Here is a 17117-nt window from a genome sequence, read left to right as displayed (position 1 = left end):
GAACTGTAGATTTTGTTCCAGGATTTCTGGGCAGGGCGCTAGAAAGAGCAGATCGTGCAGACATGGGTAAACCTGGATGCACTGAAGTCTGCAGTACGCAATAAAAGGAGTCACACACTTTGTGAATACCCTTGGGGCAGTGAAAAGACTAAATGACAAAGCTGAGAACTGAAAGTGCAAGGAAGCAAGAGAGAAACATAAAAAGTTCCTGTAAAGGGTATGAATGGGAATGTGGAGATAAGCATTCTTGATATCCATAGAGGCCATGTAAGCCTGAGGAAGAAAAAGAGGAACCAAAGTTTGCATGGACAGTATGCAGAAGACAGAAACCTTCAGAAAAGTGTTTAGGTGAGAAAATTCAGAGTGGGTCTCAATGGCCTTCTTTCCTGGGTATGAGAAACATCTTGGAGTAAAACCCTCTTCCTCTGAGGGGCAGAGGAACATCTTGAATTGTTCTGATGTAGCAACTCCTGAAGCACTTCTGGAAATAGATGCAGTTGGTCATGTGATGGTTGTGGAATGCCCATGAATGGAGGAAGTGTTTTCTAGACCATAAAGTACCCTAGTTTGATAACAGAAAGAACCTATGTGTTTTGAGTAATAGTTTCCCAAAGTGGAAGAGACAGGGAAAGATAAAGACAAAGCAGAGTACCTGGCTTGTCTGGAAAGGGGTGATCTGGGCAGCAACTGGCTGAGAAGGTTTATACTGTGCATCTCTTTTACCTCCATTCTTGCTTTTAGAAGTGGAAAGGTGAGCTTGTTTCCTAATAAAATAAGTATTTCAGGGAAAATTCCTCTGAAATTTAGGAACAGGTGAAGCAAAGACATGTTTTAAGTCCTGTAGTTCCTTACTTTTCTCCTGCAAAGACTTAAACGTGCAGCTGCAGCCTCAAACAAAGCACTGTTATCTAAAGGAGCATCCATTTATTTTTTCTTTGATGTCATCTGGAAGTGGTTGAAGCCTCAACTATGACCACCTCCTAAGAACAAATCCAGATGCAGCTACCCTATAAGATGTTTCTGATGCAACATAGCTGCATCTAACTGAGTGGCATGCTACTTGAGAAGAAGCTCTTAAAAAGACATCACCTGAGTTTTAACATCAGAGTTTGGAAGGTCAAAAACTGCTTGAGCCAAAGCATATCTGCTCATATGAGTTTGGTAGTTTATGGCACAGAAAGCTAAGGTGGCAGAAACATAGACCGTTTCCCAATTCTTTTCATGGTCTTGCTCCCCTTCTCAGAAGGGAGAAGCTTGGTGGATAGCAATAGTCTGAAGTTTTGTCAGAAGCAATGGAAACCACTGCAGGATCTGCTGAAGGACATCTGTAAAGAAATTTGCATTTGTCTGGCACCTTATAAAACCTATCAGACCTTTTAGAGGCAGGGGCCTGTAAGTCTGGGGCTTAAGAGATTGAAGAAAATGCATCCAAAAAGGCAGGTATGATTGGAGATACAGCTGAAGGCTGGAAGGAGACTCCATTTGTAAAAGATCATAATATATTTTCTGCACATCAGAAACTTGACAGCAGTCCCATTTAAAAAATTCCCTCATTTTAGCTATTGTTTCCCTAAAGGTGATCTCTTCTACTGCAGAATCTGTGTCATTAGACTCTTCCTCAGGGGGAATCATATTCTAGGGAAGATGGAATTTGAGTGGAGTAGGCCAAAGATTCATCCTCAGATGATTTCAGTTCCATAACTCTCTTGAGTGCAGAAGAAGTTAAAGGAGAAACAGGAACAGCTGAAGAAGGCTTAAGAGCCATGTGTGCATTAAGCAAGTCTTTAGAAAAGGTTTCCCAATAGGATTGTAAAGTCTTAGATGCAGAAATGTGTTTGGTTTTCTGCAACTTTTTTTGCTCTCATATCTTCGTGATGAAAAGTGGAGGGGCCCAATGTATGTCTGCACTCAATTATAGAAGTCAGAATTTCCTCCCTAACTAGGGCCTTCTAAAATGGCAAGCTTTGGTTCCCCCTGATTGCCTAATGTTGACATCTGCATTGCCTCTGAGGATATGTCTAAGGTAGATTCCTTGATGGTCTCTGAACCAGTACCTGCTGAGGAACCAGATCCAGCCTCCAGACAGATCTCTGGGTCTTCATCAACCTTGAGAGAGACATCAGAGGTAGGTGGTACAGTTGAAGATTCAGGACTTGGCTTCTTGGCTTCCTCCTCAAGACAGGCTTGACAGTAGGCCCAGATGTACCCTCCATAATGTCCCTAGCTAAATGCTTAAGTTGCTGATTTTCTAAGTAAACATTTAGGGATGAAAAATGGCTACATGGGGTCTTAGAGCTAACAGAGCAGGATTTGTGGTCATGCATAGGCCTCAAAACAAAAGAGACACAGGTCGTGACTGTCCTTATGAGGAATCTGACTCCCACACTGGCACTAACCTTTCCTGAATGACATGAAACTCTCACAACAAAGCACAGTAGCAAGAGAAAAAGAAAAACTCTCAATGGAGCACTTACCTGAAAACTGGACAAGCAGCAAATGACTTGGGTGAACAGACCGATGATTGAAGATGGCATTGGGATGGGCGGCTGAGATGTTCAGAGGATTGTACATGTGAAAGTTGCTTTTATGTCCGAAGTACTCCTAAGCCATATGTGTGCTAAGTTGCCATGTACTAGTAGTACTTAAAAGCTATTGTATACTGGCCAGACATCGGGCCACCCTTGACAGAAGGCTCCCACATGTAAAGAATACAGCAACATAGAATAGAAGATCACCTGTGGTTATGGTAAGATTTTACACAACTTTTATATCTATGCATGTGTATTAACTTCTCAAATTAGTTTCTTAAAGACTGACCACTTCTCATTCTCATACTCAAAATGAGGGGCCATCTGTAAAAACTAAAGGCACACTGTTGCTGCAAGTAACTCTGTTTTTTGGGGTTATCAATAAATGTTTAGCATCCCCAACTCCAGGGGGAAAACATCTTTGTTATTTCTCACTCTTTTGTTCTAAGATATTAAAAGACAGCTATGAGCAGAAGCTAAAAAAAGCATGTGTTTCTGATCACTTGATGATATTCTCTGAAGTGTTCTGTGTCATAATTTGTTTGACCACGAAACAGCACATGGCAGCAGCCATATATACATATATGTCATCTAAAGCCAATGCTTTTTTTGTAATGCATTTTCCATCCACACAATATGAATACATTTATCAGATTTTAATCAACATTAAAGTCTTAAAATACATCACTGCTTTCTTTTTATAGCCCTTGAGAAAACTATTAGTATTTTTTTTAAATAAAATTGTGATATGTTTAATGCAAACTAATTGCCAAAAGTCTTATGATTGTTTTTTGTAACATTTGTTACTTTTCCTGCGTTCATATGAGAAACTTTCCACCTAAGGCTGGTAACTGAGATAAAGAGAGATTTATTTATTGTATTTATACATCTGCTAACCATTCAGGTGTCTAGTTAAATAATTAATTTTCAGTTATGACCTGGGGTAAAAAATTATGCTAAATGTAGCACCACTGCAGAGGAATAGCATACAGTTATAACAGTATAGACATGATAATGTTGCAAAAACTAAAGTTTGTCAACACAAATATTTACATAATGATAGTTATGTTGTGTGAACAGTACAACTAGTAGTAAAATGTTTTACCTACACCAAAGAAAATAATAATTCTTGTTACTGATGGAAGGTATGGATCACAGAACCCCTAAGAGCCTAGTCAAGTGCAATTCAAATGTTGCCATTTTTAAAATGTTCTCTGACAGTTGTCTCAAGAGCTTCATGTAACTGTAAATAAGTGGGTCTGAAAACTGAAGGAAATGGAAAATCAGACAAATATATTATAGTAAGAAAAAGCACTAAATGGAAACAATATCATATCAGGATGGTTGAAATATAATGACATTTAAAAGCAGAAGCAAATACAAAATAATGTTTACCAATTACAGTGCCACAGATACAATGTTACTGCTTACAACATCAACATGTGATCTGCTTTTCTTGTCCACGCAACATATTTTAAGTATGTAAGATGTATGCTTTTCTAAATTTTATTATCCTGATTTCTGGTTGTCATCTACCTGATGTGTTTACTCATTACTGCATATTGCTTATCTCCATGCCTCAAGAAGCTCTCATGTGTGATTTTTTTAAATCACAACATTGTTCCTAGAAAGGTCTCAACAGCAAAATTAAGTACAATGGGAAATTTTGGCTCATGCTGCACAGCATGTATGTCAGTTGCAGCAATGATATATACCATTCCATCAGGTACCAGTTACAAAATAAATAAATACAACACGTCAACAATATAGTTTTCTTTCCTAATGTTTACAGGTTAGCCACCTGGTGGCATGAATAAATGGCTCAGGATTATTCTCATTGCTGATGTGATACCTGACCCCGTGTGTAAAAATGGGAAAAAGGGTTGTGCATGGATCTGGTAATCCGCAAGCTAAATTCATTAAGATGCACAACCTTGAAGTGAATTTTGTCCATCTGTCACATTCCTTACAACAGTACATAATAATTTAACATAACCTGAGACCTGAATCTGCCAAAATGTAGAGGGTGGAAGTTCCAGCCCTTGAATTGCTAATATTCTCTTTTCAATTGTCACCTGCTAATAGGAATGATTTTGTGCTGACTGTGGTTTGTAAAACTGACTATAAACAACGAGCATGTTACTGCTAACACAAAGCTTTGGTTGCAGAGCAGTACACATAAAGCATTAACATCAGGGGAGCAAAAGAAAAAACAGTTTAGTACCATACAACATTAAGCTGCTAAACATCACTTTTTGATTAAAACTTAAGCAAATTAAGAACAGTTGGTGTTATTTGAATCATAACATTGTCTACTAGCATTAAACAATGTTCCAAGATCTGACCCTATTTTCTTGATGAGAACAAGTTGCTAGCAAATGCAGGCATGCTAAAGATGCATGTAAGTTTAGTCATTTTAAAGCACTGTATGATCAATGGCTATAAACGTGCAAAAATAGCCGTTAAACAATAGGCCTCATGCTGCTGACGTCTGAAGTTTACTTTGGATTTCTTCTTTCTCATGAGCAGTTTTCTGTCCTTCATTGGAACAGTTAGAGACAGCATTTGCTACCTGACAGAATTTCTGAAGCAGTATTTCTCTTAGCAACAAGTAAACCCATGGATCCAATATTTGATTCAGAGAGGCTAAACGGATGGCAGTCAAAAAGAGCTTGCATTCCTTTTCTAGTGCAGTATCTTGTGTTTTGCACTTTTCAGCCGAAGTGTGACTGAATATCATTTTCAGCATCATGATCTGTACCAAAATAAAAACAGGAACTTAGATTAGGACAGCAACATAGAAACAAAGGAGTGATATAAAGCAAGCAGTCAAGAGGAACATAAGATGCCTAGCCATGTGCATTGTGTACTCTGATTCTAATATGGAATACAATACAGAAATATGCAGTGCAATGCTGATATTGCAATGTCTTGAAACAATGTGCATTCTTGTATAAAGCAGTCAGGCACTATTGTGCATTTACATTAGTTGTATACGGATGTTGTCCAAGACTTACTTGCTGCCTTTAAAAGAGCAAGTTTCCCAAGTTGCCAGTGGAAAAAGAAATGGAGAAACTAAATAGTAAAATAAGCTGATCATTAAAATTGAAAAACATACAATTAGTAAATTACATGGTGAATAAAGTCACTGTATATAACAAAGTTTCCACATTAACACATTAATTTCTGAAAACAAATATTTTGTTATGATCACAAATAAGATCATATCATATATATTTAGAGAGTATTTATTCTGTTCCCTCAATATGTAAAACAAGACTAAAGGGCAAAGACAGGAAGTACAGAGTTTGTCTCTCCTATTCCACATTCAAAGATAATTACTGATTATCCTTGGCAAACTATGCAGGTACACATAAAATTAATTGTTTGTATCTTTATTTATATATATATTTATTTATTTATGTTTACTGGGGGTGTACAGATCAGTATTGACCAATTTCATGCTCAGCCTGGGGCGAAATACAGAATATTTCACAAATCAGAAAGGCAGAAATGTAAACAATAACAGAGTAGTTCAGACTAGTTACAGAAAAAAATTTACTTGTACATTCTAATGAGCAAGCAGAGTATAATATGCAATATATACATTAGTTTAGAAACTGGGTTAACCTTTGGTAATTCTGAGAGAGGAGAAGAGATGTGGAAATGAAATAGGGATAATTTGTTAGGAAATATTTCCTGAGTTGAAGCAGGAGCATCTGGCTTGCATGAAAAAGTGCTTTTTAAGTTGCAATCCGAATCAGAGTAAGTGTTGATTTTAGTGCTAGGAGTAATGAGAGCTGGTGTGGCTTGTGAGTAGTGTCTGAGGGCAAGGAGGATTTTTTATGGAGTTTAGCTGCAAGAAGAGTAAATGTCTGGAGTGGATGTATTTTGTAGAGCTAAATTTCTGCTTTATGGGAAGCCATTTTTCTTTTTTCTAGGGTGATAATGATGCTCACAGAAACTTGAGTTTGTATTGACTTGACAGATGTTGTTAGAGATTGTCTGGAGGTTGGTGGCACTTTTCTTGAAGGCAGAAATGAAAATATTGAAACTGAGAAGGGAGTAGCGGCTCTAGTATTTGGGATAAAAAGGGGAGATATATTTTGGCCCAGAAAAGAAGGGAGTGTATTTTTGCGGTCACTCTTGTCTATGCGGAAATGGAAGTTAAAAGACAAATCAAGTCATAATCCTAGATATTTGAAGGTGAAGGCTTTTTCTATGCAATATTTTTGTAAGTTAAAAGATAGTTAAAGAATCAAGTCTTTGGTGAATTTTCCGTGGAGTTTGAAAGCATAGTTTTGGTCTTAGAGAGGTTGAAAAGCAGTCTATGGTTAATGAGCCATTAGTGTTAATCATGTAAATAACACAGGAGTTGGGACTGAATGTTGGTGTTTCAGTGACCTGATTGGTAATTAAACATGTTATCAGCAGAGAGGATAAGATGGAGGAAGTCACAAGGAAGTTTGAAAATGAAAATGGTGAAGAGGAGAGGAGGAAAGCAAGAACAGAGCCTTATGATACACTTTTGGTAATAGATGCACATTCTAATTGGGAGGACCCTGACTCTGAACTGCCTGCCAGCTGAGTGCTCCTCCAGTTTTTCACTCCTCCACTCGCGCTGATGCGATCATTCGCTATTTATATTAATATAATTCCAAACCATGTATTTTATAAGGTACAGGATATTTTTTCTCTGACCGCATATGTGGCAAAAAACACAAACTCTATTGATATTTGACCTCTTTCAATGAGAGTTTTCTAGAACTCTAAGGTGATAACTTAGCTTTTAAAGGCTTAAGCCACGCCCACTAGGGGTTAAAGGTGCAGACTCAAAAGAGCTGCTCCGGAGTGAATCCAATGAGTAGTGTCTGGGCTGATGCAAATTTTGCAGTGTTTGCTTAAGAGAAGAGACTGGTCGATGAGGTCAAATGCATCTGTCAGGTATATAAACAGGGCACCTGTAAGGAGACCTGTATTAGCATTTTGCAAAATGCCATCAATTAGGGACCAAAGTACTGTCATAGTACTTCATCCAAACCAGTATCCATGCAGTTTGGAGGAGAGAAGGAACTGCTGGGTTTTGATATATATATATATATGTATATATATATATATATATATATATATATATATATATATATATATACATATATATATGGGTCTACTTTTCTTTATCGAAATTTCACAATCTTGAAAAAGAAAAGTAAAACCCCAATTCCGCGAAAGTGCACTACATTGAAAGTGCACTTTTGCAAAAGCTGATTCACTGAATTGGAAAAAATAAATAAAAAAAAACTACTGTAAACACTGTTTTGCAGGGGGGCAAACACCATTACACCCCCACAATTCACTGAAACACATTTAACTGAAAGTTATATATGGCCTTTTCCCCACTGCAGTGCGACCCTGGAGTTAGTAGATATAGTAAGGGGGGGTGTGGGGGTCAACACCACCTACATTGAGGGGTGTGGGGGCATAGCCCCCCACCTATTTTAAAAAAATTTAACTATATACATGGATACTTGCAATTCCAATAAATTACTCTTTTCTGAACATAATATATATTCAAACTATGTGGGGGGCTACACCCCCACACCTCCCAATGCAGGTCACAGTGCCCCCACACACAATCTTACTATATATACTAACTCCAGGGTTGCACTACAGTGGGGAAAAGGCCATATATAACTTTCAGTGAAATGTGTTTCAGTGAATTGTGTTTTCAGTGAATTGAGCTTTCAGTGATTTGTGCATAGTCATTTGACTTTCAGTGAAATGTGCTTTCAGTGAATTGTCCTAGACCTACATATATATATATATATATATATATATATATATATATATATATATATATATATATGTTGGTTATAGAATTATATATATATATATATATATATATATATATATATATATATATATATATATATATCACTTCTGTGTCTCTGCTGTACAGTGGCACAGGAAAATAACTTTCTTGAGTGACATAAGCTATGGTACCTTGCTGGCTAGGCTTATATAGGCCCTTGGGCCGATAGCCTAGTACCTACCTATGAACCTATATATATATATATATATATATATATATATATATATATATATATATATATAGATATATAGATAGATATAGATACAGATAGATATATGCACATACATAGAGAGTTGACTTCTTTTCTTGAAGTTTGCCCAGAAGTAATGAAGTTTGCCCAGAAGTAAGAGGTTTATTTGGGGATGGCTTGCTTTGGAAGGGGTTAATTAGAGTATATTTCCAAATTTTTGACATGCTGTTGTGAGACCTAGATTATATATATGTTTGAGAGGAAGACATAGATTATCTCTGCAGTGATATATGAGCCTGGGGTTTTCAGATACAGGAGGGATTTTGTTGAGGGACTGAATGCAGTAGTAAATGTACAATGTAGAAATACTACTGCTGCAAATATTGTCTAGGAAATAATCACTGGCTACTAGTACTATATACAAATGCTGTTCTTAACACTTGTATTTACAATATATACTGCAGATACCTATGTGAAGGGCATAACCAGGGCTTAATTATTTTATATTGCTCCATGGTGTATGCTACTATATTCATTTCATAGTTTATTACCACTACCAAGACAATCTAATGCATAGTGTATAGCAGTCAGCTATCTCACTGAAAGGTGTAGTTAAAGTCTAGCAAAAGTGGTGACTATATTGTGGTTTTATTACATACTAATTTGACTAATTAGTATTTACAGCTGCACTCAACACTAAGTATAATTCTGGACCTAATTATCATAAGGGATATTGTTAAGTGACATAGTCAATGTGTCAATGTGTAGGACATTTTATTGTTGAAGTATTTAGCAAAGGTAAATTGCTATCTGATATACTCTTAACTACTGTACATTTTATTGTATTCTCTGTTGATTCTTGTGTGAATATTAACCTGCTGCCTATATCTCCTCTACTTACCACTCTCTTTACCTTATCCCCCCTCTAACCCACATGTACTGTATCTCCGGAAATATCCAGTTAACCCATATTTATCTTTTACAAGTCATTACCTACCTGTGACACTCAGGATCCCTGGAAAACAGCCTAGAAATACCCAGCTCGGCAGCCCACTTCATGGTTTCCCACCAGCTCACTCATTAACAGCAGGCATCTACCACAAAGGATAACTAGAGGTCTCACTTTCTCTAACTATACCTTGAGACTGCAAATAAATCTTGTATTTCCTACCTGTCATTACTGCTGTAGTTGGTAACCAACCAGAACCTGCCTTAGACCTCTCTTTCTCATAATAATCTTACTGGCTTTTCTATTAAAACTCTTTCACTACTTATAGTTACTACCACCCCTAAGCTCTCCCTACCTTCTCTGCCCATATCTTCTAACTATCCTAGTACTTCTCTACACAACTACCTTCTCCACTGATTGTTTTTTTTGTGTGCATTCCCTTCTTTGCTCATCCAGCCAGCCAGTATAGCCTGCTCCATTTTCTCCCCTACCCTACCCCAATTCCCACCCACCCCCTACATCAACAGTTATCTTTACACATAACCACACCTCCCACCTCATTATCCAATCACATATATCTATCCATATCATCCAATTCCCCTCCAGAGGCCCCTTCCATAATTAGCTCCACTCTACTACTACTACTATCAGTGATACATCAACTATCACTACCAAACCTTACCCTGCACAAAGACTACAATCTATTCATCTTATTAACATGTTACTAGTACATATCACATCCATAATTGTACTACTTGCACCTTCTCTCCTCACCTCTTACCATACCCACCTACAGATAATCCCACATTATGCAGGCACTGCTGTCTCTCATCATAAGTACATTTAATCTTACTTCTCTGTCTCTTCGACTAACCTTACCCTATCGCCCATCAAGTACTCATGCTTTAAAATACTACCTCACCCCAAACATTATCAAGTCTTCCTAAAATTCAACAGACAAATCACAAACCTCCTGCAGTCCATTCTCTGCATTGTCTCTAAATTATCTCGCTCGGGGATATTCATCCCAACCCTAGAACAACTACTACAGTCCTACCCCCCTGCAAATTCCCCTTCACCCCAATAGTCTAAATCAAGTTCCTAGAAAAACTACTGACCTACTGTTTCAAAATATAAACTGTAAAAGTATCCCCAAAAAAATCCATGACCTGCACACCTTTCTCTATACCTGTCAGACATAGTGGTTATAACTGAGACTTGGCTAAAGCCACACATCAACAACAATGAAATTATTCCCCCAGGATACTATATATACTAAGGAAGGATAGAAAGGGCAAAAATGGTGGTGGTATTGCTATATTATTTAAGAACCATCTCACAGTGTGAATACTAAGTATACAATATGCCTCTATTGACAATGCAGAAATATTGTTCACCCAACTGCAACCCAACTCCAAAAAACTAATAAACATAATTGGATGTTATATACCTCCGGCAACAATATACCCACTCTAGAAAATCTTCTCCTTTGGTCCTGTTTATCTCTCCAAAATGAAACCATCATTCTGGGTGATTTTAATATAGATTGGCTATCCTGTAAATCTTCCACTCTAACAAATCATATTAATCTCCATGGCTTTATCCAAGCCATCCAAACTCCAACAAGAATTGACAAGACAACTAACAGGGAATCAATCCATGACTGGATTCTAACTAATAAACATAGCCACCCCTCTGTTGCAGGTTGCCTCCCCAATGGTCTAAGCGACATTCTGCCAACCCTCCTTCTACAACAAATCAACCATAATCCCAAAGGTACAGTCTATCATTTTATTAGAAAAAAGTACTTTAACCCCATCAATTTGACAGTAGAACTAAAACATTGCAATTGGGCACCCCTGAAATACCTGGAATTAAATGTGGCAGTTATTTTATTTATTTTTTTTATTTTACATTTGTTGACCAGCTGGATATATTTCCATTTTCAGTAGAGGCCCGGGGAGAAAAGCTCCACATATAAACCACAACCAAACAAAAATGTTTACACTATACAAGAAAGGTATTACAATTTAAATTATGGGAAGACTATGAGACACATTACATTAATACATAATATACCTACAGATCATTTTACAGTATGAATATCTAGGGCCAACCCCAAGACATTGTTAAGATACATTCATATCTTCGGTTATTCTAGTTTACTCCAGACAGTTACTATTTCCAAGGGGTTAAGCAGTAACAGTAGAAAAAGGAGGAAGTATAAAGAGATGGCAGGAATACTAACTTCAGGATACATTCATAGCCTAAGTAGTACAGATAGCTTATAGGTGCTTAAGTAGTACAGATAGCTTATAGGTGCTACTACTTCAGAGGAGTAGACAGCAAAGAGTGGAGGAAAGTAGGAAGTCAAGAGATAGCAGCAGAGAAATCCAGAGGATTAGTCTGGGTAACACCTTATTAAATGTATTAGATCTTCATGCCCCTCCTAGAACCATATGAACCAGATCTAATCCCACTCCATGGCTTACCAAAGAAACCAAAGCCCTCCTCAAAGCTAGAGATAAAGCATGGGATAATTGGAAAATTGTTAAGTCCCCAACTTCAAAACAAAAATATCAGGAGCTTAGGAATAAAGCTAAGAAACTAGTAAAACTTGACAAAATTATTTACTACTCCAATCTTCAAATCAAGCACCAAAATAGCCCTCAAAAATGTTGGGCATCCATTAACAAATTACTACTACCAGGCAAAACTGGTACTCCCTCTCCCACCTTAGCAAATATCTCTGACAGCATTCAAACTAAATTTAATAAATTCTTTACTGAAACAATAGTGACCCTAGCCAACCAACAGAAAAATCAACACGCACACACCCTTCCTCTGAACCCATCACTGCTCACATAAGGAATAGCTCCTTCAAATTCCAGTCAGTCTCTATAGATAGGATATAAAAGTAACTCAAAAAACTGCTGACAAATTACCATGGGAATTCTTAAAAATGGCTGCCGATGCAGTGGCCTACTCTATAGCCATTCTAATTAACAGATCTCTCTTAGAAGCCACCATCCCAGAGATATGGAAAATATCTCACATAATTCCCCTACATAAAAGAAGTAACTCTACAGAGCTTACAAACTACTGACCTATATCAATTCTGTCCCCTCTAGCAAAAATCCTTGAAAAGTGCATACACTTCCAAATGATTCACTACTTGCACACACACAGGCTCTTATAAAACACCCAACCCAGCACAGCTTAAGACACGTCCATAGTACCATCACTGCCTTATTGTCCTTCTCCAGTACAGTAACCTCTCATAGAAATGCTGAAAAGTTTGCTTCTGCCACTTTTCTTGACCTCTCAAAGACCTTTGATATGGTTAGACATGACATTCTTATCAAAGAACTGTCCAAATTAGGACTCTTTCTTGTCGCCATAACCCGGTTCCAGAGCTATTTAGCTGGCCGTCAGCAAGCAGTCTTGTGGAAAGAAGAACTCTCCCCCTTCTTCCAGTTAATCTTGGTGTTCCTCAGGGTTCTATTTTAGACCCTCTGCTGTTCACCCTCTATACCAATAAACTTCATTCCTCCACTCCCAAAGCATCTGTCATCCAAGACGCTGATGATTCTATGTTAATTTGTGCAGCTTCCTCACTGCAGGAACTTCACACATTAACTCAGGAATCTTTCCTCTCCATAGAAACAGAGATAGCCAATATCCAACTCATCCTAAACCCTGCTAATACCAAACTACTACTTTTTAAACCCACTAGGTCCACCTCATCAACTTCCACCTGTAGTATCATATCCAGTAACAAAACTACTATCTCTGCCACAGAGCACACCAAACTCCTAGGGATTGAGACTGATTACAATCTAAGATTTGATATTCATATTTCCCAGACCATCAAGAAAGTTCACAAAAAATAGGTACCACTATAGAAATAGACAATTCCTTACCCAACAAACAAAAGCTACTATATCTCACACTCACCTTATTTCTACCCTCCTCTATGCCTCGCCTATTCTCACCAACCTTAGAAAAGCAGACCTAGCTAAGCTTGACTCCTGCTATAACAAAATAGCTAGTTTTGCCTCCCACTCCCCATTTAAATCTCACTACTGGTCATCTAGCTGGAACTTCCTCAACTCCTGTATTAGAACCAACTCTCTCTGGCCCATAAAATTTTATATCAACCAGAAAAAAATCTGCATTGCAAAGCCTACTTCACCTTCACACCAATAAAATAACTCTGTTCCAGTAAGAAACTTATTCTCACAGTAACTAAGTCAAATAATACAGCAGGTGATACCCTCTTTTCTAAATATGTATCCAAAATATGGAATGTTCTACCCTATAACATAACTACTATGACATCCTTCATACAGTTCAAAAAAGTATTAAACCTGCATCTCACTAATAAATGCCTATGCTCTTGCACTTCACCAGGCTAGAACCTCCACTATATTAGACCCTACACCACCTTAGCTATATCACACCTCAAGAGGAACAGATAGGTCTATATTCTATTACTGTAGAAATACATACGATATAATAAAATTGATTGTTACGGTTTAGATCCCGATAACCTTTAAGAAGCTGTTGGTTTACACATGACTCCCTCCAGCAGTGATTGAGGTCATTATATATTATCTCTTTAGACTAATGAAATTATTACTGTAAGGTTTCTCTGTTTTCACTAATTGTGACTGCTGTGTATGCATATACTACTATTATAGGTTCATAGGTTCATAGGTAGGTACTAGGCTATCGGCCCAAGGGCCTACATAAGCCTAGACAGTAAGGTTCCATAGCTGACGCCACCCAAGAAAGTTATTTTCCTGTGCCACTGTCCAGCAGAGACACAGAAGTGATCCCCAGAGTGTATTTCCTATTTCCCATCCACTCATCAAGATTTTTCTTGAAGAGTGCTAATGAAGAACTTTGCTTGACACAGATGGGTAGCTTGTTCCAGAGTATAGGAAGTCACTGGGACAGGAATCTGTCCCTCCAGCATGTCCTGTTTATTGTGGTGACAAGGTTTAGGTCCCTAGAGCATGTAGCTCGGAGGGATTGGGATTTCTTTAGGTGTACCATGTCCAACAGCTCTGGGTTTGACATAGCTTTATATGTGAGGCAGAGATCACCTCTGAGTAGGCGATATGCTACGGAATAAAGCTGGAGTCTTTTGAGGTGGTCAATGTAGGGCATTTTTTTGAGGCCAGTAATCCTCTTTGTGAGGTACTTCTGTGGCCTTTCCAGCTGCTGCAGATGTCTTGTGAGGTACATTCCAAAAGGGGCGTTGTACTCTATAATGGGTCTAATGAGTGACGAGTAGAGGGGGAACAATGACCTCTTTTTTCCTGGATGAGAACCCTTTTATGATGAGGTGTGCAAACCTATGCATATTACTCTTTCACTTAGACATAGGGTCAGACGTGCAGGACATAACGTCTCTCTTCTGAACAAGATACAGTTGGCAAAGAGAGTGATTCTATACCTAATATATTTTTCAAACAGGTTATTGGAAAAATTAATTTTGCCATTCTAAACAGTCAGTTATGGAAATATTCTTGAGCTAGCCATGCCCCTCAAGTAAGAGCTTCTTGTATGCAACTCTTAGTGTTGTTACTATATCATGGACACCTCCAGGATTTTAAACAAAATACTATACTATGAACACCTTCAGCATTTTAAATAAAATAAAAAAAAATATGAGTATTATCTTAGCAGTTTAGGAAATGTACATGCTGGAACTTCCTTTAAAAATGAATTTGAAACAATAATAAAATCATAGACAAGAGTCTGTTAAAGACTTAAATAAAAACTTTTCCCTTCATAAATATGTTAATGTTAGTTATGAGTTTTGGTTTACATTTATTCAGTTAGTATATACAAGTAAAACAGACGATACTGCATCAGTTACGGAATATAGATAGAGCACTCTTTTTAAAGGTCATAAAGAACTACGTTTAAATGAAGGTTGTTGTCTTAAATCATCTTGGACAAAAGGACCTGAAAACACTGACTATTAATTATAGATGGTCATTCTAACCTCAGCTGATAAAGATTCTGTTAGTATCTCAGAAGAATGAACTCAAATTAGACATACCAGCATTTTTCCCTTTTTATGTGCAAGGACATTCATTCATTTCTCTTCCCTTTGAGGACATTTAGTCATGTACAATATGATGAACCCACATGAAAAAAAGATTATGCTCATTTATCTAGACACTTAAACTGGTCGGCATTTACAATGTCAAACAAACTCATTGACTGCACAGCCAGCTGATCACATAAATTATTGAATAACATCTGATCCGGAAGGAGACAAAAGTTGTTTTTCTTGTTTGATCACAACAGCACATCAGCAACTCACATGTCACATTCCCACACACATACACACAAATGCATCATACAATTCAATGTTTTACATGGGAGCTTAAACACTCTCTAACATGAGATTTCTGCCACAAAACCCCATTGCTAACTCCATGATTATGGAATATCCATCGAAGTAAAAGCATCATATACATGCTATAATCAAATGTCTGCATGCTGCTGACTACAGCAAACATTGATGAACTGTGCTGTGAATAACAAACAACAGCTCCTGAAGCTGCTGACAAAATGACATGCAAACATTATGCACTGAAACTGAATGAGGATGTGTCACAAATATAGTGTATTGCCCGCATTCTTCTAGCCAATAATGAATAACCTACCTATATTGTACTTGAATATCAGTGGCACATGTGTAATTTTAAAGCCGAGATTTGTGCTTAATATTAATAAAACTAAGCCTGAGAAGATTGTTCTAGTTATTTATTTATTTATGCATTTATTTATTGACATTTATTCACTGGAAAAATCTGACTGAATCAGAAGAGCCCATTTTCAGGAGTGACCCAGAGAAAAAAGCTACATTTAACAGAGAAAATAAAATAAAAAAATTCAAAAATGTTACATAACATTATTGAATATTACATATTTCAAAAATAATCAACAATATTGTAAGTCATAGAGATATAACAAAAGCATGTTACAAAGGGAAGAATGAGAAAAAGCAAAGTATACAATTCTGGAGAGCATCCTTTTTGTAATTCACAGTAGTAATAAGTAAAAGTCAAGTGTTCAGTTTAATTGTAACTATAAAGGGGAGAGAGATTATTTATTTTATTTATTTATTTTATTTATTTTTACATTTGTTGACTGGGATAATCCAACTGGATACATGTCCATTTTCAGCAGGGAGAAAAACTCCAAAGTAATAAACAGGTAAAGACAAGCAGGTTACAGTATATGCACAAACATATTATATTAACATACAAGTTACAGTCTCACATTTCAAGCCTATGAAGAATACAGTTTATATTCAGAAATATGTACAAATATGTTACAGTTTATCTTATCAAACCTATAGCTGCAGCTATATACAGAGTATTTTGCAGAGATGTTACAGTTTATCTTTTCAAAGCATTAAGAGGCAAGTTGCCATGAATAAAAAATTGCAGGAATATGGAAGTAGATGAAGCTTTAGTCAGGGTTAGAGCAAGGACATAACCAGTGAGTTTTAAAATACTGGGTTAGATTTTTTTTTAACTGATTGAGGGAGGG

The 17117-nt window shown here is 37.1% G+C and overlaps 1 protein-coding gene across 1 annotated transcript in view; it reads right to left on the bottom strand.

Annotated features, from left to right (window-relative positions):
* Positions 1–3237: 3237 nt before the first annotated feature.
* The window catches only part of LOC122813475 (prostaglandin E2 receptor EP3 subtype-like), a 775486-nt gene continuing 761606 nt past the window's right edge, over positions 3238–17117 (bottom strand). Inside the window, exon 2 of the mRNA XM_044085810.1 lies at positions 3238–5283. Coding sequence (XP_043941745.1) covers positions 5005–5283 — 279 coding nt within the window. The 3' untranslated portion in view covers positions 3238–5004. The remainder of the gene's footprint in view (positions 5284–17117) is intronic.

This window comes from Protopterus annectens, chromosome 10.part0 (genome assembly GCF_019279795.1).
Source record: "Protopterus annectens isolate FY-2018-M chromosome 10.part0, PAN1.0, whole genome shotgun sequence".
In the NCBI taxonomy this organism is placed as follows: domain Eukaryota; kingdom Metazoa; phylum Chordata; order Ceratodontiformes; family Protopteridae; genus Protopterus; species Protopterus annectens.
Note: the sequence above shows the minus strand (reverse complement) of the source record. Positions and strands in the feature narration are given on the sequence as shown.